Consider the following 22,087-nt stretch of genomic DNA (forward strand, 5'->3'; position numbering starts at 1 on the left):
TGTTTTCGGTCATATTTATGCAGAAATATAGAAAATTCTACAGGGTTCACAAACTTTCAAGCACTACTAAGTAGAGGCAGGCGGTCGTGCAACGCTTAAGCGACCGATTGCGGGTTGAAGCAGGTACTGGCAGCCAGACGAACGGGAAGACAAGTCTTTACAGAGGGCTGCAATGCATCGCAGGTAGACGTAGACTACACCTACAGTCTTATGGCCTTATAAAGGTTTTCTGTGCGCTGCATCACCCTCCGTCTGGTTGATTCAACTTAAACTCTGCATCTTACAATGCGTCTGACCACAACGAATGATTTGACGCAAAATGCCTGCGTCCACCTGTGATCAGTCGCCACCTGACTGATCGCAGCATGCGTTTTTCTGCCATCTGACCTGGGCATAAATTATTTAAACGCGCCCTCATCTCTTTTTTTTTTTAATTATGCTTTGTCATAAGATCAGGGTTATGAGAGAAACTCACTTTCTGCAGTTGTCCAGAGTTCTTTGATTATTTACAACATGGTCATAACCAGCTACGTTTCCACCAGTCAGAACAAAACGGTTCTATTGTTGTCAGCAGCAAACCGATGTCGTTTCTATTCCCTTTTGATGGAAGTAGTATGTAAACCCTTCAGGGTAAAATGAACATTCAAACTGAACATATAACTGAACAAAGTATTTTGTTTTTTTATTCCAAAACATAGGGTAAAAGGAAGAGGTGTAAAATATACAACATAAATCAACCACAAGGAACAAAATCCAGAACAATGGAAGGGGAAAAACAAACAAACAAACAAACAAACGATTCACCCATACTTGTCATAAATGAAAAAACAAAGAGCTAGATCTTAAATGCAAACTTGGGGGGTAAAAAAAAAAAAAAAAACCCCGAGTTGTTTAACAGAGAATTTATGTGCAAGGTTCTGACATTCGTGTCTGTACGATTCTGATGCATAACCCAACTCAAACAGTACTCAAGAACATCAAAACTATGATTATTTTTACACTGCATTCACCTGCCTAAAACTGTGGTACAAGATGAAGGTTAATTTTAGTTGCAGCTGAAAACATACACAGGAAAAAAAAAAAAGAGCACCTGTTTAAGAAATGAAAAAAAGGTAAAAGAGCTACACGTATTAATGAATTTAAGGGGAGTAAAACGAGATAAACGCAGGTCTTCGGGTGCTTATCGGACATCCAACACTAATGGGAATTGACGAGCGTGTGGCATTTTGCACTGAATATACACGCAGCTTATCTCAGCAGCATGCAAGCATTCTCACCTTAGCATAGCCCTATTAGTTACTCCCCAATGCTTTAACAAAACAGCAGTTAACTAAGGCGATTTAAGCACTTATAGAGTACAAGTAATAACAATAACGAGGGACCTGAATGGCATATTTAATTAAAAAAAAAAAAAAAGCGCTGCGACATGCAAATCAAAAAAGGAAAAAGGTCTACAGTCTGCCGTGTGGTCATAAACGTGCCCTAACTATGGTCATCTAATTCGAATGTTTCTTTTACACAACGGTCACATAAAATGTGTTTCAGATGGGGGGAAACCCAACTACTACCCTTTTTTTTTTTTTGGAAAGAGTACTATTAACAAAATAATTCTGTAACCCATCTGGCTGCCCAGATGCATTTCTATCCCTCCCCAACAGCTAAAAAAAAAAAAAAAAAAGTTTAAGGAGCAGACATTGAGCTCACACAAAGCTCAATGATCCATCTGGGATCCAGTAACAGATTACTCATTTCTAATAAGGCACTTTCTGTCATTGTGTCCTTGCTCTAATGAGAACATGATCAAATAAATTCCTGCACCGTCACTGCAGTTTTACCTTTTTTTCCAGTTTTAGCATTTTTTGTTTGTTTGTTTGTTTCAAACTGAGCAGACCTAAACCAAGCTTCTGGTTTCAGCCAGTTTGCCCAACAACAGTCAAGCAAAAGTGAGCAGAACCAAGTCTGAGATCGAAGCAAGGTGCTTCTCAACAGTGCTCGGGGTGGGGCGGGGCAGGAACAACTAGCAAATAAACAGACAGACAGATATAAATGCAGATGGAAGTCATATAAACTCCTGCCCCCTGGAGAGCCAGCAGGAGCACTACACTTTTATAAAGTCAAACTCCTCTCATTTTAACAACCGAGAGCTTATACCTAAACGTACATAAACTCAGCACTTCTTTTTGGCATAGAACGTCCTTTAATGTGATGGATACGAGTTTTCAGAAACCATTTGTAGACTAATCAGATGCACGATGCGTGGGCTGCACGAGTTAGGACTCCAGAAGATCAATGTTGGGTATATTCAGATATGGTAGCTTCTCCTGAAAAGTAGCATTCTTTACTGATTATGAAATTATGAGTTCTTTAACTCAAAATCAGGAGCAGAGTCTCACTGCGAGGATGATCGCGCACACCCAAAAAAAAAAAAAAAAAATCCTTCGTCTTGGCACAAAGCAGTCCAGACTATTCCTTATTATTAGAAACAACAAAAGACCAAACAGCAAAAATGGCTCAAGAATGTCGCACACTACATCTACTATATCTCAGATTGCTTGACGGGGAAATGTAGTGCTGTCGTAAAGCAAGTTACAGTGCGTCTGTGTGGACTACAACTCCCATCACACAACCTGCTGAGGATCATTTGTGCTACTGAGCGAAGCATAGGTGAGTTGTACAGGCGAGGCGAGGCGAGGGAGTAATAGTAGGAGCGCGTGAAAGTCGATAAGATTGCAGACGGGCGAGTGAAGAGCAGACAGGGAGTGCGTTAGTGGTTAACAAGACCCTGCAGCATCATCAGGAGGCGGCGGGCACGCTTGCTCAGGGAGCTGTGAGGGTCCTGCTGCAGGAACTGGAACAACTTCTGACGTACTTGTGACAGCACAGCACTCATGTGGTCCCTGGTGACCGGGTCACCATGATCGAGGTTCATCACTGCGTCCTCCAGATAGCTGCGCATGCAGAGAGACGAAAAGGCACAGTTTAGATCACAAAGAACATGCACACCGCTTTACGAGAACCTTAATCACTTCATTATTAATGCATCTTAACCACAGTAACCAAGAGAAAACCTTTTGGCTCTTAGTTTTTGGTTATTAAAAGTTATCTGGTCCCCATCCAGATATAAAGCGCGCACACATACTTTGAAGCGCTTCAACACAACATGAAATGAAGCTTAACACATTTTGCTTCCATTTCTCGCTCCAGGCAAAACAGCTTATTTAAAAAAAATAATAATAATAAAAATCGGAAGACAAGAGAGTCGTTACATGCCAAGGGGAGAATTACAGAAAACAAGGATTTTTTTCTCTTCTTCGAGATGATTGCTCCTGTTACGGATAGGCGGGCCAGGTTCGATTTCAGGTCGTCTTTAAATGCACGTTCGGTGCTGTACAGCATAAAAATTAAACCCAGCTCCTAGAATTCAAATCGAAAGCACACTATGAACATCCAGTGATTTACAGCATGTATTTTTCCTCTTCGAGCTGCTTCAATCTCTGCTTTTCAGATCATTATTAGTTTGCTTTGAAGCCTAATCATATTACACTGGAGAGGCCCCCGAGAATGCACTCCAGCAATTAATACTGAATTAGAGAAGCAGTGATCTTTGATACGTCCTTATTCTCTCGCTCTCTCTCACACACTGCAGCCCCCTTAGCACGGAAACCAGCCTGTAACCGTTGTACTAACCGATATTACTTATGGCACTGTGAAAACCAATATGCGGGGAGAGAGAGAGAGAGAGAGAGAGAGAGAGAGAGAGAGAGAGAGAGAGAGAGGAAATCCTCTCTCCCCAGACAAGCAGCGTTTGTTAAAACCCGATGAAGGATTAGTAAAACGCCAGCTGCCAGAAAGGAGAGAAAAAAAAAAAAATTATTCACCATCTGCCTTACAAGCTAAACACTGGTGCTGCAGTGGCTCCACCCCTTTCACTGCATGTTATTTAGAAGTCACAGGAATTACCTGACTAGCACTAATTAACATTAAATCAACAATTAAAAAAAAGTGCCAGATGTTCCCAGCATTGACTGGAATGCCCTTTTCCAGATGGCCGGGCTCAAAGGCTCGGTTTCAGATTGCTGTTATTGCATCTGAACAACCTGCTCTATTGTGTTAAAATCCCGACTGCTGCGTATTCACGAGCAATATTCAGGCTTAAAAGCATTTCGCCCCTCCCGCTGTCGAAATGATGTTCGGTGGTTCTCTTCAGCCCCTCCTATGCAGGTGGTGATGTAACTGAATAACTCGGACGAGTAGAAACGCTACTTGCAGAAGAACATTTTGTGACAAAAAGTTGTGCTCCGTGCATCTTTCAGGCCGCGAGAGCCGAACTAGCCAATTAACTACGGTTAGTGCGAAGAAAATCACATCTGTGGCTTCTGTTGTGTGTCATCTATGTACTCATGCATCCCCCCCCCCAAATTAGACACGGGCCAGATAAACACACAATGGTTTGGAGCGGATGCCTCAAGTGTCTCGGTCTGAACAGTCTGTAAGTCACTAATAGTTTTTAGCATACACTACCGTTCAAAAGTTTGGGGTCACTTTGAAATGTCCTTATTTTTGAAAGAAAAACACTGTTCTTTTCAATGAAGATCACTTTAAACTAATCAGAAATCCACTCTATACATTGCTAATGTGGTAAATGACTATTCTAGCTGCAAATGTCTGGTTTTTGGTGCAATATCTCCATAGGTGTATAGAGGCCCATTTCCAGCAACTCTCACTCCAGTGTTCTAATGGTACAATGTGTTTGCTCATTGCCTCAGAAGGCTAATGGAGGATTAGAAAACCCTTGTACAATCATGTTAGCACAGCTGAAAACACTTGAGCTCTTTAGAGAAGCTATAAAACTGACCTTCCTTTGAGCAGATTGAGGCCCTGTCCACACGGCAACGGATTCAGGTGAATCCGATAAAATTGTTTATCGTTTCGGCCTGGCGTCCACACGGCACCGGCGTTTTGGGTGCCCCAAAATGAAATCTTTTGAGAACGCGTTCCAGAGTGGAAAGATCTGGCAACGGCGCCGTTGCGAAGTCGTCTGGATGAGTAGAACGGATTTGTTTACGATGACGTCACAACCACATGTGCTTCACGCCGGGTAGAAGTGTAACGAACTCGATGCGAGTTGTCAACAAATCCTATAACTTGGTTCACGAAACACGCTTACAAAATATTTTCACTGTGAATATTTGTGTAATGGTGCAAAGTGAGAGAGAGAGAGAGAGAGAGAGAGAGAGAGAGAGAGAGAGAGAAAGAGAGAGAGAGAGAAAGAGAGAGAGAGTTAGGGCAGAGTCAATCCTGCCAGCAAAAATAGGGGAAAAAAAAAAAAAAAGGAGTGATCTCACCTCTTCAGATGTTGGTTTAAGTCCTACAATACATTCCTCAAAAAGGGCGTAGAAGAACAAATTAATCCATCAACGTGTAGCATTCAATTTATTCCGGACCATTAAAGACGCTGCCTTCCGCGTAGAATCATACGTCATCCTCGCCGCCATATTGGATGGGTCAAAGCGGAGAATAAAGATGCCTCATTCATGTGCTGTGTTTAACTGTACCAACAGGTTTGCCGTCCAAACGAGATCACATGGGATTACCTTTCACAGGTGAGACTGGAAAAACTCTTTTCATTGTATTTGGTCATTATAACGTAATTTTACGAACAGATTTTCCTGACTTTGTGGCTAATATGAAGTCTCGCGCATAATAGTTTATGCGCATGCGTCCTTACTTCTTCTATTGCTCTGGTGTCTCCGAAGGGACCGTCTTACAGCGCCCCTAGAGGTGTGGCATGTATTGCATCGTTTTTAGCAAGCGTTGCGTTGCCATATGTACCTGATATTTTACTGATCCGTTGCCCATGTGGACGCGATTTTTTTTTAACAACATCTCGTTGCCGTTGTCGTGTGGATGTAGCCTGAGTTTCTGGAGCATCACATTTGTGGGGTTGATTAAATGCTCAAAATGGCCAGAAAAATGTCTTGACTATATTTTCTATTCATTTTACAACTTATGGTGGTAAATAAAAGTGTGACTTTTCATGGAAAACACAATTGTCTGGGTGACCCCAAACTTTTGAACGGTAGTGTAAATACACGTGATTACAGAAAATCACGCATGCCGATCGGTCGAGAGATTGAGACCATTTCTTGATAAGCGACTCAGCAAAATGGTGGCCAATCACTTTGTCACCGTAAGTGAGGAAGAATTACAAATTATGAATGAAAACGCTGTTCCTAAAAATACTAAAGATGCTACGAAGTTTGGTCTAAAACTATTCGAAATTTAAGGTGGAATTGGGATTTATTTTATCTATTTCACAGCAAAGTCTTTTATGTGACTCGGCATCGATAAGGTGACAAGTCTGAGCCATGCCTTTATTACATTTGCATACCACTTTTGAAGTTTGAAATAAATAAAATGGGTCTGTCTCAGAAACTGGGTACTGTGGGGGTACCCCACTAAATATGCTCAGTCAATAAACTATACGGTTTTGAATGGTGATGTTGGTTTTAATTTGAAATAAAATGATGAAAGAAATGATACAGATAAAACAATCTTTGATGTGAATACTCTATTCAGAATTTGGCAAAAATTCTGCAAATTTGTGGAAAAATGGCGGCTTGATCTGGGACATGATAAACGGTTGACTACATCGCATTCCCTTAAAAAGGTTGGAATCCACTGAAAAGTCTACAGTTATCACTAATTGTATTTTAAGTTGTAACTTTATCCACCTCAGGATTGGTGCGCTCACAGAATAATCATAACCGTAATAAAACATCATGCAAAATATTTGATCACCGTTGTAACTCCATTTTCCGCAAACCCAAAACCAATACGATCGTGTGTTTTGATCTAAACGGAAAGCCTCAGGGTCAAGGTCACTACCTCACCAAAAGTAGTAACTTAAATTCACTATGCCATATAAAAATTTAGTTATAAATCTGCGATTTTGTTTTTTAAAACGAAAGCTGAAAGTTAGGTATAGAATACGTTTCTTACAGAATATGTTATGATGGTAGCTGGTCTTGTATGAATTTCTGAGCTATAAAACGAGTTGTGGTCTATTTTTTACCGTAGCGTGTTATCTGTGTGCGGGGAAGGACACACATTAACAATTTGCATGTGTAGAATGGAATTTTCCACTCCAACAGTTAGAAGTTGATCGTGCTTCCATTTGCGGGCTCTCTGTTACGCGGGTGATCTGTTCGGACGTTATCACTGAAAAGGTGAGTTTTGACAGTTTTATTTTGTTTTAGTCTTGCAGTATAAGGCAATAGAATGTTTCTTTCATTTTACTTTCATATTTCGTAGTGTTTGCGTATTTTTGGCCAATATTTTGCAACCACAGTCAATTTAGATCGAACTTTTGATAGAATCTACGGCCAGTCATTTTGCCCCACCCCCGCCTCGCGCTCCGTCCGGTGCGGTAGTGATGTCCCGTTGCTCGTGCGCCACAGCAGAGACCCGCGCGACCTTCAGCCGGTACAGTCGCTGTTCTTTTACCGGCGCCGTTATTCTCATCTTTCCGGTGTGTTCTTGATTTTTCCGTTGTGTCCTATTTCGCCATATCAAATATCCAAAATGTATCATATTGTTCATATTTAAGTGAATAATCAATTCAGTCATCATAACTTGGCATTTTTAACCCAAGCAATTAAAAAGAGGAAATGTATTCAATATTTTCACTCATCTGTGAAGGAGGGGCTTTAATTCTTCATGATGGAGTTATTTTATATGGAAATCAATTTTACAAAAGCATTTGAATTCTAATCAAAGTTTTCCACAGTGGAGGCCAGATAAAGCAAGATACTTTCTTTATTCTTATTAAACATGACAAAAGAAACATTGAGTGTTGGGTAAATGCAAAAAAATAGTAAAATTAGAAAATTTATTTTTTGACCAGAATGTCCCAAATGAGAGACCAGTTTCTGAGACGGACCCAAATATGATTTTTTAAAAAAAAATAAAAATCAGCCGTGTATTTATACTAAAACAGTTATCCGCCTCAGGCTCAGTGAATAATGATCTCGACTTCGTCTTGGTTATTATTTCACTTCACCTTCAGTGAATAATTATGAGATCATGCGCTCTCTCGCTACACAACTGGATCATTATGCACATTCCACAAGGATAAATTAACTGACCATCACTCAAAAGCATCCCACCAAAGTAGACACCACCACCTTGTACACTACATGGCCAAAAGTTTGTGGACACCTGACCATCACACCCATACAGGGTTCTTCCCCAAACTGTAGGAAGTAATTGTATAGGATGCCTTTGCGTGCTGGAACATTTTTCTTGTGGTGCGGTGATGAACAATTCTGAGGTGCATATGATGTGTGTGTAGAAAATTTACAGCCAATTCAAAAAGACCCTGACAGTGCTGACTGAATAATAATTAATTCAGCTGCTCTTGTAAAGGGCCGCCACAGCGGATCTGTTCCGCATATTTGATTTGGCGGAGGTTTTACAACGGATGCCCTTCCAGGTGCAACCCTCCCCAATCTATCCGGGATTGGGACCAGCACCAAGCATCAGGCTTGTAGCACTTGAGTCCAGGACTTGTGCCATAATTTTAAAGACTCGTGACTCGACTTGAACACTGATGACTCGGACTCGTGCATTAACTGCATTCGGACTCGTAAATTGGAGACGAGGACTCGGATTTTTTTTCTTTATTTTTTTTGTAACATGCCATAATAATTTGGCACAAGATATTTATAGCTACATTAATTTTTGCACTAATTTCGTACAAGAGTGAGACACCTGCGTGCCTTGGCACATGCATCAGATAGACTCGCGGGCGCCCTCTCGAACAGTGTGACACAATCAGCGTGCCGATCTAACAACTGTGAAAAACGCACTGGACTTTGCGAAGTATTGAGTTGCGTTGCTGACACATTACTAAGCCTTATTTCCTTGTTTGGGTGCCTGAGCCCTGATTTCCTGTTTCTCGTCTTTGATTCTGCCAAGTCTCCGATAGCCTGTTTGTGTCTCGCTCGACCTATTGCCGGTTTCATCGTTTTACAATTTTGCCTGCCGTTCTGGATTATTTACGTCTTCACTTGTACAACCCCAATTCCAAAAAAGTTGGGACAAAGTACAAATTGTAAATAAAAACGGAATGCAATAATTTACAAATCTCAAAAACTGATATTGTATTCACAATAGAACATAGACAACATATCAAATGTCGAAAGTGAGACATTTTGAAATTTCATGCCAAATATTGGCTCATTTGAAATTTCATGACAGCAACACATCTCAAAAAAGGTGGGACAGGGGCAATAAGAGGCTGGAAAAGTTAAAGGTACAAAAAAGGAACAGCTGGAGGACCAAATTGCAACTCATTAGGTCAACTGGCAATAGGTCATTAACATGACTGGGTGTAAAAAGAGCATCTTGGACTGGCAGATGGGAAGAGGATCACCAATCCCCCTAATTCTGCACCGACAAATAGTGGAGCAATATCAGAAAGGAGTTCGACAGTGTAAAATTGCAAAGAGTTTGAACATATCATCTACAGTGCATAATATCATCAAAAGATTCAGAGAATCTGGAAGAATCTCTGTGCGTAAGGGTCAAGGCCGGAAAACCATACTGGGTGCCCGTGATCTTTGGGCCCTTAGACGGCACTGCATCACATACAGGCATGCTTCTGTATTGGAAATCACAAAATGGGCTCAGGAATATTTCCAGAGAACATTATCTGTGAACACAATTCACCGTGCCATCTGCCGTTGCCAGCTAAAACTCTATAGTTCAAAGAAGAAGCCGTATCTAAACATGATCCAGAAGCGCAGACGTCTTCTCTGGGCCAAGGCTCATTTAAAATGGACTGTGGCAAAGTGGAAAACTGTTCTGTGGTCAGACGAATCAAAATTTGAACTTCTTTATGGAAATCAGGGACGCCGTGTCATTCGGACTAAAGAGGAGAAGGACGACCCAAGTTGTTATCAGCGCTCAGTTCAGAAGCCTGCATCTCTGATGGTATGGGGTTGCATTAGTGCGTGTGGCATGGGCAGCTTACACATCTGGAAAGACACCATCAATGCTGAAAGGTATATCCAGGTTCTAGAGCAACATATGCTCCCATCCAGACGACGTCTCTTTCAGGGAAGACCTTGCATTTTCCAGCATGACAATGCCAAACCACATACTGCATCAATTACAGCATCATGGCTGCGTAGAAGAAGGGTCCGGGTACTGAACTGGCCAGCCTGCAGTCCAGATCTTTCACTCATAGAAAACATTTGGCGCATCATAAAACGGAAGATACGACAAAAAAGACCTAAGACAGTTGAGCAACTAGAATCCTACATTAGACAAGAATGGGTTAACATTCCTATCCCTAAACTTGAGCAACTTGTCTCCTCAGTCCCCAGACGTTTACAGACTGTTGTAAAGAGAAAAGGGGATGTCTCACAGTGGTAAACGTGGCCTTGTCCCAACTTTGAGATGTGTTGTTGTCATGAAATTTAAAAATCACCTAATTTTTCTCTTTAAATGATACATTTTCTCAGTTTAAACATTTGATATGGCATCTATGTTCTATTCTGAATAAAATATGGAATTTTGAAACTTCCACATCATTGCATTCCGTTTTTTTATTTACAATTTGTACTTTGTCCCAACTTTTTTGGAATCGGGGTTGTAATAATAAACATGTTTTCTGCACTTACATCCGTCTTCCAACCATCTCTGACAGAATACTTCGCACTCCCTGATAAAGAGAACGCACATTCACCTGTTCAGGAACAAACTAAAGTTAACAGCGCTAAAACAGACACCGTAAAATGGTGCGACTGGAGTCTTGTTCTCGGACTCAACTCGAAATTCTTTAAATGACTCAAACTTGAACACCGGGGACTTGAGACTGGACTCGGACTCAAGGTTTAGTGACTCAACTACCACACTGCTAAGCACGCACTGGCTTGTGCAACTGCAGTGGCTGGGTATTTTACCTAATCTGCATGTCTCTGAACTGTGGGGGAAACCAGAGCACCCAGAGCAAACCCACACACGAAGATGATTTTTTTTTTAGATTTTTTTTTTTAAAGATTTTAATGAATTCGTCACCAAAAATACATTACAATACAGATAAAAGGAGGAACAATTATTGACTCAAACAGATAATTCAAACTAAAACTGGGTGTGACGGGGGGAAAGAAACAGAACTTGCGTCCCAATTGCAATCTAACCCCCATAATACTACATACACTATATTGCCAAAAGTATTTGCTCACCTGCCTTGACTCACATATGAGCTTAAGTGACATCCCATTCCTAATCCATAGGGTTCAATATGACGTCGGTCCACCCTTTGCAGCTAGAACAGCTTCTGGGTTTAGGAGTGTGTTTATGGGGATTTTTGACCATTCTTCCAGAAGCGCATGTGTGAGGTCACACACTGATGTTGGACGAGAAGGCCTGGCTCTCAGTCTCCGCTCTAATTCATCCCAAAGGTGTTCTATCGGGTTGAGGTCAGGACTCTGTGCAGGCCAGTCAAGTTCATCCACACCAGACTCTGTCATCCATGTCTTTATGGACCTTGCTTTGTGCACTGGTGCGCAGTCATGTTGGAAGAGGAAGGGGCAGCTCCAAACTGTACAAACAGTCTGCATGCCTAGGTGCTTGATTTTATACACCTGTGGCCATGGAAGTGATTGGAACACCTGATTCCGATAATTTGGATGGGTGAGCAAATACTTTTGGCAATATAGTGTACGTTAAGAATATACTCTACAAGTACATACAAATAAATAAGAATATGGCAAAGCAGTAAAATGTATATCAAGCTAAATTAACATCGACCAGAGCTTTTTTTTTTCTTTTCTTTTTCAATTTTCATTTTATTTATTTATTTTTTTTGTGTGTGTGTGTGTTTGTGTAGTTTGATGTTTGTTTGAAGGGTCTGTCCGCCGGTTGTGGTGTAGCTCCGGACCCAGTTTTGGGCGTCGGTTCCCTCTAGGCCTTGGTTTGCCGTGGGCGATGCCTGCGCTCCCAGCTATGGACTGCAGTGAGCTCGCTGCTCATTTAACATTCGTGGTTGTCCAGCGCTCTGTGCTTTAATGCTTGGCGTGATGTTCTGAGCGATGTTGCTCGGTGGCGTCACGGCGGCTGTGCAGGCGGTTTGGGACACACCAGCGCTCTGCGTGGTGGAGCTTCTGTGCTCGCTTTGTGGATCCACAGCGTGGTGTTTGAGCGATGTGGCTGACGGCGTCACGGCGGCGGTGCTGGAGATATGGGACTCGTTTTTATGCGCCTTTTGGTGGGACTGTGGCTGCTACACCTCTGGAATTACATCCTGACTCCTACTTGGTGGACTTTTTATTTATTTATTTATTTATTATTATTATTTTTTCTTTGTTTATAATTGTAAAGCGTCCTTGGGTTTCTTGAAAGGCGCTATACAAGTTGAACTTATTATTATCGAACCTGGACGACTATAAAGTTCCTCGCTCAGACAAATAAATATGAATTAGATCGATCTTAAAAGTAGGAAAACGGGTTAATTTCCTTACTAGATGGCAACAAGTTCCACAATTCAGCAGTCCTGACAAAGTAGGATTTCCTATAATAATCCTGATTATGCTCGCAAATAAAATTATAATTACACGTACGAAAATATGGTTCAAAAGTACGCAGGTGGTTTCTAATATCAGGAGATATAAGGCCATTTCTCGACTTGAAAAACAGAAGTAAACCTGATATTTCTCTACGATATTCTAAAGGCAATAAATTAAGGTTTAATTAGTCTCTCTCCATGCGTCATGTTTTGGGGATAGTTCAAGATGCACACTCCACACAGAAAGGCCCCCACCACTGCACCACCGTGCCGCCCTTGACAGTGCTGGCTGAATTATTGTTACAGAACTGTCAAAGCAACTCACAACTCCCTATTTAAACGTAAGCAAATCGCTTCTGTTGAAGCAGGTGTTCGATGGATTTGATCATAAGGTTTTGCACAAACTAATGGAGATCATGGCGGCTCGAGAGCACACGGTCATTAAAGCAAACAAACACTAAGAAACTCTGAAATTCATGTAAATATTGCAAAAGATTCTACTTTCCACTCCGGTCAATAGTATGCATCGTAATAAAAACAACTGTAGTAAATTAAAACACAGAATACAAGTGTTTTCGCTGCTCTCGGACTTTTGAACCCTACTGCATGGATTAAAGCAAAAAAAAATTATTTGACTGAAAATTCACGGGGGGTTATGGGTGGATTTTGATGAAATTCTGAGAATGGTTAACTTAGAACTGATAACTTTATTATCAATTAATTAATGGATTAATATATTCAATTTATTGCACTCTCTTTCCATTGCTTCCATATATTATTTTTTTGTGGCAAACCACACAAATGCAAGCGCCTGGAATGTTTAGTTTTTTGCACCATGAACTAAACGGCTTTCCGTTTTCACCTATTTCGTACAGCCATGCCCACCTCCAATTGTTTTTTTTATACCTTTATCGATGGCAGACACATCAGTGCCTTCTTTCATGTAAAGCGCATCCATGCTGCCGAAACCGAAAGCAGAATGACATGCTCCTCTATGCTCGACGTCAATATAGAAAAAAGTTTGGATCTTCGCTTAAATTAAAATTTGACCTTACTTTGTGTTGAATACGACTTCAAAAACAATTCAAGATTTTATTAAGAGAAATATTGTGGCCAACACGAGTGTTAAGTTCCCTAAAAGATCGCGTGAAGTTGGCTGCTATCTACTTTGCGTTCGTTCTCATTTTCCCCCATCATTTCATAGGCCAGAAACAGATGTTTTGACGTAATTTAACTTAGTAGGCTATGATTATTATTTAACCGTAGTCTTCTAGACATTTTGACCATTTGGGGCATTGAACGCTGGTGTATGATTTTCAGGGAATAAAGTTTAGCGCATGTCGGAACATCATTGCGCTCGCAGCCTCCAACTCCTCAAACGTCCTTTAGATTGTGATATAACGTAGGCTATAAGGCACGGTTCTAACATACCTTACACATTGGCCTAACGAAAATAATAATTGTTGGGGCGTCTGCTGATTTGTTAGCTATAAATTTAGGTCTAATTACTTCTGACAGTCTGCAAGCATTGCACCGTCGGGTCTTCAAGTCTGGCTGAAGCAGAGGAGCGGGCTTTCCGGGGTTTATTTTTTCGTTTTTTTTTTTAACATGCTCTATTTCTATATGTCCAGGTTTGAACCAAGTCACTTTGGCAAAATTTAATTTAATACGAAACAGAAATGGTCAGACACAAGCACGCCAAGCACATGGGAATGTATTTTGCCAATTTTGACAGCGCATGTTGTTTTTTTAACGCCGCACCGTAGACAGCGAACGTTTAAACATGATCAAACATAGGAAAAGAACGACACAAAACATGGCTCAAAAACAAAAAAGTTAAATAAACCCTGCTGATAGTTGATGGTGTTGCAACACATCAGTATTATAACCCAATCTCTACCCAACCACCCGTCATTTTAATTCTCCTCGGATCAGCACCGACCTCACATTTGGCCTTGGGAGAGTTCAGTTGACAGAAATCCGTCACACGACGGAAAACTTTAATCCATGCTACTGTGTCTATTGAGACTGTAGTGCTGCCCTCAATAACACTCATGTGTACATGCTAGAAAGCAGGGCTTTGAACCGGTTCAAGGAACGAAAACCGGGAACTTTTTCTATTTCACATGGAACAGAAACGAAACCAGAAACTTTATTTTTTATGTTCCGGAACAGAAACGCTTTTTAAAAATAATGGTAACCGGTTAATACCGGTTTTGGTTTTGTTCCTCAAAGTTTCCGCAGCCTACAAATAAAAAAGTCATTCTTCTCCTGCGCAAGTTTCTATGACCCGCTGGGGTTCACTTCCTGTGTGACGTTCGCTGACTGAATGGAGAGAGCGGGAGGGTGGACTATTATCACGTCTCCACATCTTAAATAAGAGGTAAATATTGCAGTCTATCGTTATTCAAAAACGTCAATTTCAAACACGATATCGATATATTTGTCCACGTTAATGAGAGGCTCGCGAACGTTAAATGACGTTAACCTATCAATGCATAGGGCCTGACTAGACTTTGGTAACACACTAAACGAATTAGCTTTCATTTTTGGCACTTTTTCTGTTTGTGTAGATGGGAAGACATACTGAGAATCCAAATCGCCAACATTTGAAATAATAATTGTTTTGAATTATTTCTTGTCTTATTTAATGAAGGTTGTAATAGAATTAGCCTACATTTGGCTTAAGCTGGATGAGACAGAGACATAATTTTATAGCCATTTGTTAAACAGCTGACAGGGAACGTAATTAACCGTTCCGGGAACAAAATTTTTTTGTTCTAACCGGTTCGGGAACGTCTATTTAATGGTGGAACCCAAAACCGGAAACGTTAAAATTCCGTTTCTGTTCGGAACGAACCAATAGGAAAAAAATTCTGGTTCAAAGCCCTGCTAGAAAGTGTCACACAACGTAATGCATGCCCATACGGACAGTGGCGCACAGCAGCATTTGAGAGTAAAACAGAGGTGGCCTTCGCGATCACAGCCTTTTAAGAGCAATAAAGGGACTTGGCAGCGTGCGAGTGGAACATTAGGCTATGACTAGAGTGAGGCTGCTCGCTCCCCCTCTACACGTATATCTCACCCAGGCTTGTCTGGGGAGAGCGTTAATGGAGTTCAGACGAATACAACTCCGAACAGTTCAACACAGCCTGGGAACTGCAGCCAAGTGGCACTCGGTTCAAGGTCGTTGCTGGATGAAATTGCCAGGCGGGGGAGAAACTACCGCTTTCTCTCATCAAGTCTGGTTGTAATCACTATTAAATGGGAAGGTTACTTTGGCCTTACATATCCAAGCTCATGGCGCTTTTGAGACGCCCATTAAACTGATGTTCCTTGGCAAGTTGTACACAATTTCAGGAATTCGTATGTGCTGTTACGCCCATGAATAACTGACTAGACTGCATGGTTGTCAGGGAAAAGAACTTGCACTGCATTGAAGGACTGACCTGATCTTGAGGTCGGTGCGTGTAACCAGGTTGGTGGAGAGCTGCTGGATGAGAGAGAGCAGCACGGCCTGGTGTAAGGGGCAGGGGCTCTGGCCAAACACCTGCTGAGAGTCGACCGTCTCGCACACGTACAGCACGAGGTTCAGGTCAGCTGCAGACAAGGCCTGGAGAAACAGCACTTATTGGTAACATCATGCAGGAAATAGTTGCATTTTATGTAGGACTTTAAAAGAACTGAACAAAAACCAGAAATGAACCAATGATTAGCAGAGCTTGTCTGTTTTAATGCTTTGTTCATAGCTGCAGGAAGCAGAAGCCTTAGACACAGAAGTAACTTTAAAAAGGGAAAACGATCCAATATTACATATCTGTGAATGGCAAAAGTATGTGAACCTTTGCTTTCAGTATCTGGTGTGACCCCCTTGTGCAGCAATAACTGCAACTAAACGTTTGCGGTAACTGTTGATCAGTCCTGCACACCGGCTTGGAGGAATTTTAGCCCATTCCTCCGTACAGAACAGCTTCAACTCGGGGATGTTGGTGGGTTTCCTCACATGAACTACTCGCTTCAGGTCCTTCCACAACATTTCCATTGGATTAAGGTCAGAACTTTGACGTGGCCATTCCAAAACATTAACTTTATTCTTCTTTAACCATTCTTTGGTAGAACGACTTGTGTGCTTAGGGTCGTTGTCTTGCTGCATGACTCACCTTCTCTTGAGATTCAGTTCATGGACAGATGTCCTGACATTTTCCTTTAGAATTCGCTGGTATAATTCAGAATTCATTGTTCCATCAATGATGGCAAGCCGTCCTGGCTTCACAGATGGGATAAGGTTCTTATGCTGGAATGCAGTATTTTCCTTTCTCCAAACATAATGCTTCTCATTTAAACCAAAAAGTTGTATTTTGGTCTCATCCATCCACAAAACATTTTTCCAATAGCCTTCTGGCTTGTCCATGTGATCTTTAGCAAACTGCAGCCCAGCAGCAATGTTCTTTTTGGAGAGCAGTGGCTTTCTCCTTGCAACCCTGCCATGCACACCATTGTTCAGTGTTCTCCTGATGGTGGACTCATGAAGATTAGCCAATCTGAGAGAGGCCTTCAGTTGCTGAGAAGTTACCCTGGGGTCCTTTGTGACCTCACCGACTATTACACACCTTGCTCTTGGAGTGATCTTTGTTGGTCGACCACTCCTGGGGAAGGTAACAATGGTCTTGAATTTCTTCCATTTGTACACAATCTGTCTGACTGTGGATTGGTGGAGTCCAAACTATTTAAAGATGGTTTTGTAACCTTTTCCAGCCTGATGAGCATCAACAACGCTTTTTCTGAGGTCCTCAGAAATCTCCTTTGTTCGTGCCATGATACACTTCCACAAACATGTGCTGTGAAGCTCAGACTTTGATAGATCCCTGGTCTTTAAATAAAACAGGGTGCCCGCTCACACCTGATTGTCATCCCATTGATTGAAAAAAAACCCTCTCTAATTTCACCTTCAAATTAACTGCTAATCCTAGAGGTTCACATACTTTTGCCACTCACAGATATGTAATATTGGATCATTTTCCTCAATAAATAAATGACCAAGTAGAATATTTTTGTCTCATTTGTTTAACTGGGTTCTCTTTATCTACTTTTAGGACTTGTGTGAAAATCTGATAGTTTTAGGTCATATTTATGCAGAAATATAGAAAATTCTAAAGGGTTCACAAACTTTCAAGCACCACTGTATTTGTCCGGTTACATCCGTCACGTTTACGCGTGTTGGAGCTCATAGCACGCAGCTGCTGACTGCAAAGTGCGCGCATACGCCATTGGGACTAATTAACACGCACCTGTTACTGATTAGAGCTCAATCATATCAGGACTCTCAGTTATGGACAGACTTTGCGAAATCCCTGTATTTTGAGTCACGTTTCTGGTTTTGACCCGTGAGAACTGCATTACTTCGGATATCCAGTCTGTGCCTCACGGCCTATTTTTCGACTCTGCCTTTGTCTCCGTTTTGGATCGGTTTGCTAGCGTGTTTTCAGTAAAACTCTTCCTGCACTCACATCTGTCTATCACCCTTTTATATAAAACTGTCATGAATATTTTCAGCCAAATGTGTTCGTAAATAATGCCACGTTATTTTTAATTAGCTTTTTAGAAAATAACCACTGGATAAAAACCCATCTGATGTAAATAAAGATACACATTTCATTGTTTGGTGGTCAAGTGTTTGAGATACGCTGCCTTGCACTTATGATTGGGTTCCCTGTGGTGGTAGATGCATGTCGTTCATTATACACACAAAATCAGGTCGATGCATTAGTATTAAGTATAGGGCTCTGCTCCGCTATAAATGTTGCGGACAAGGCTTATATTTAAAAAAAAAAAAAATTTTTTTTCACTTTACTATCCATTGTAGGAAATTTGCCTCAGGCTTCCACCCATGATGCATCCAAAAAAATTTAAATAAATAAAAAATAAAATTAAGACCTTCCACATACATAAGAGTTACTGAGAACAGGAAACATATCTAAGAACATAAAAACAAGAAATACCATTCCCTTACATGAAAAAAAGATTTAAAGAAAAAAAAAACCCACATGAAGCAGAATAGTGCAGAGAGACACGACAGACGTTAAATGGTCAATTATCAATCAAGTAAAAATAAAGCTCTGCTGGTTTCCATATCAGTTGTATGCATTTTCCACCTGTTACCATTTAACATTTTTAGTGACGTAGGGACAGGCATTTTTTAAATCTGTTCAAATAATACAGCATTTTAAATCTCCGCCCTGATGGTAGTAGCTGATACTCAGCATATAACATACGAAATGGGTCAGTTATTATTTCGTTGGCTTGTCTTAGTATGGCCTGTTCATAGGTAGACTGCAGGGATAGATACTGTCTTACACCAATTATATTCCATGTAGTCTGCATGAGTCGGATACATTTTGACTGCACAGAGGTGTTACAAACCAAGCTGCGATTCCGTATTGAATTTGGCTCTCAAAGACCGCCATAAACTTCTGATTGTCACCATGGACTCCAAGTTGTTGCAAGAAGTCCAGATGCTGCTGTTGTCAGCAACACAAACTATTGATAAAAACACCAATGCATTCATTTTGTTGTGGATGACCACAGGCCAACGTTCAAGATGGCCGGTATCGCATCGCAAAACGCGACCCGATTTTGAAGGATTGCAAATCAGTTTCCCCAGCGCGTCGTACAGAAATGCGATGCAAACCGTTTGGCCAACTTCTCGAAGAAAATTATAAGCTTTCCTTATTTCTAAACATTCCCAGGGTAACTGGGTTAGTCAGTCGCCGATTGTCCAGTGGGGGATAGATGGATGGATAAATAATAATAATAAAACAACTAGACTGCATTTCCACAGAGAAAATGCAGAGTCCTTGCTGAGCTGTAGCAGAACAGCTATCATGTTAGCATGCTAACAGCTAGCATGCTAACAGCTAGCATGCTAACAGCTAGCATGCTAACATGCTAACTGCTAGCAAGCTAACCGCTAGAATGCTAACCGCTAGAATGCTAACATGCTAACAGCTAGCATGCTAACCGCTAGCATGCTAACAAGCTAGCATGGAGGAGCTCCTTATGACATCACTCCAAAAGTTCTACCCATTCATTTCAATGGCACGGAATTTTGCCGAAAACCAGGAATACCAAACGAACGACAAGGGGTAGTGCAACCATTTTAACAAGCACGCCATTCCAGATCGGGCCCTACGTTTCAGCGTTGGAACTGTCTCTCTATCTTGAAAGCTCTAGGAGGAGTAGTGGATCCAAAAAACGGGTGAAACGGAATAATAATAATAAAAAAACTGAGTGCGTTTTTGCAAGCACACTAATAATAATAATAATAAAAGTTTTCCATGATTGCGGTAAATGGACGGAAAACACAGAATCCAGTATTTGACACGGAATGTCCAAAAAGTTTATTCGCACAAGTTTAAACTAAAAATATTTTGTATCAAATAAGCCATTATGGTGTCAGACTTTGCCTTTAACTTCTCTGAGGCATCATAACTTAAGCATAAATAGCATGACTCAGGAAATTTAGAAGTGCACCAAAACCTTTAACATTCCTCAGAACTCTTGATCACAAAATTAGCTTTAAAATGAGCGCTCAAATCGAGGACCTTCCTCGCTGGATATGAGGAATGTGTAATGACCAGAAATGGGTCTTAAAGCTGGCTCTAGTAGCCGTACCATTACATTTGCATATTAGCACAAGGATATAAAGGCTCACTGCAATAAAAACATCGTTATAAACTTGTCATAAGACTCGTATCTTTATTTTCTGTCACTCGCACATTTATTCCTTTATATATATATATATATATATATATATATATATATATATGGAAAAAAATGCTACACAAAATTACTACTGTGTAGCATTTTTTTGCTACACACACAAAAAAAAAAATCATCTTGAACACTGCCACGGGCCCGTGATCACCTGTTCCTCTAGGGTCAAACGTCCATTTCCTCCATCTTTTTAACATCCAACACCAGGTGGTTGACCTCATTAATTATTTCGCAAATTTGTCGAGGAAATTTCGCATTTGAACAATTCAAGAAACTTGCGCTAAAGAGAGCTGCTGTCCACAAACGGGGCAAGCAAAAACAGCAAAACGGAAAGCACAAAACTGGATTTTTTTTTTTATGTAGAAGAAAGCCAAAAACGCCATAAATTCTAACACTGTCGGCTACCATGCTACTTCAAATACCTTCCTGTGCATGCGCCATGTTTTTATGAATTAACACTAGAAAAAGGGCTACAAAAATACTACTGTTTATCGATTATTACAAAATGTTTTATTATTAGTATTATTTAACTAAAAAAAAAAAAAAAAAGCATCACTACTAATTACACCTTTGATATAAATGGGACAGGGGGAAGAGAGAAAAAAAAAAAAGTGCATACTTCAGACACATGTAACCCTAAACACGAAGATAACAAGCATGTTTGTAAGAATGTACATGACACACTCCTGACCTGCTGGAAAGCCTCGTTGAGTTGGCCCTGTTGCAGCAGCTGCAGGATGCTGGCCTGCTGCGCCTGGAAGTCGAGGTGGGCTGTGGGGACGGGTGTGCTGGCCGCTGAGCGCATGGCCTGCATGATACTGGATGTGACGACCGCCTGCTGCTCCTTCATGGCCTGGCTCACCTCACCCTTCACGATGCGCTGTACCTGGCTCAGGATCGAATCCTGCAGACTGCAAAGCACACGGTATTGGCTTCAAGAGCGTTGGAGCATGATGAATAATGGTCGAGCAGTAATGGTAAATAATGGTTATACGCAGTGAGGGCAGAACAAACAGCAGTTCAAACTGTTTAAGAAAACAACAGTTACAGCTATATTTTAAGCAAGTAATGACAACACTAACTGGTATTGTCACTTTGATTCAGTGCTAGTCACAGCAGCAGTGTAAACTATGGAAGAAACTGGGTTTGCTACAGAAAAGCCCAGTTCCTTCACAGTACAAATAAAAGAGAGAGAGAACCAGGACAAAAATCATTAGCGAAAGTGATGAACTGGCGCAAATAACATTGTGTTTCAAACCAATCAATTCAGTACATTATATACAAGCTGACAACCCTTGTATGCGAGAGCGAGAAAGTGTGTGCGAGAGCACACACTCAGCCAAATAAAGCGAGTTTAGCATTTACAGCTGGCAAAAAAAAAAAAAAGGCACACTAATTTGCATTTTGTAATGGCTCCAGATGGAATCCCTTCTTTATTATTCATAAGGTTAATGCTGGAATGACTTAAAACTGTGCTTGTTGAATACAAACGCAAATTAGGAACAAGCTACTGGTGTGGACGCCACCTGAGTACAAACATTACGAGGGGAAGACTGGAACACGTGCCTCAAACCGAAGTATGTTATTACGTAATGCAAAACTGTGAGAAAGACAAACGGGTTTTATTGGAAAAAATTAAACCCAGGCACGGTGGTGTAGTGGTTAGCGCTGTCGCCTCACAGCAAGAAGGTCCGGGTTCGAGCCCCGTAGCCGGCGAGGGCCTTTCTGTGCGGAGTTTAC

At 41.1% G+C, this 22,087-nt stretch overlaps 1 protein-coding gene across 1 annotated transcript in view; it reads right to left on the minus strand.

The window, feature by feature from the left end:
- Nucleotides 1–704: 704 nt before the first annotated feature.
- Nucleotides 705–22,087, minus strand: part of edc4 (enhancer of mRNA decapping 4) — a 99,171-nt gene continuing 77,788 nt past the window's right edge. The window contains exons 27-29 of the mRNA XM_060923937.1: nucleotides 21,039–21,258; nucleotides 16,024–16,187; nucleotides 705–2,948 (exon numbers count right to left, since the gene is read on the minus strand). Coding sequence (XP_060779920.1) covers nucleotides 2,765–2,948; nucleotides 16,024–16,187; nucleotides 21,039–21,258 — 568 coding nt within the window. The 3' untranslated portion in view covers nucleotides 705–2,764. The remainder of the gene's footprint in view (nucleotides 2,949–16,023; nucleotides 16,188–21,038; nucleotides 21,259–22,087) is intronic.

The sequence above is a fragment of the Neoarius graeffei genome, chromosome 6 (assembly GCF_027579695.1).
Source record: "Neoarius graeffei isolate fNeoGra1 chromosome 6, fNeoGra1.pri, whole genome shotgun sequence".
NCBI lineage: Eukaryota > Metazoa > Chordata > Actinopteri > Siluriformes > Ariidae > Neoarius > Neoarius graeffei.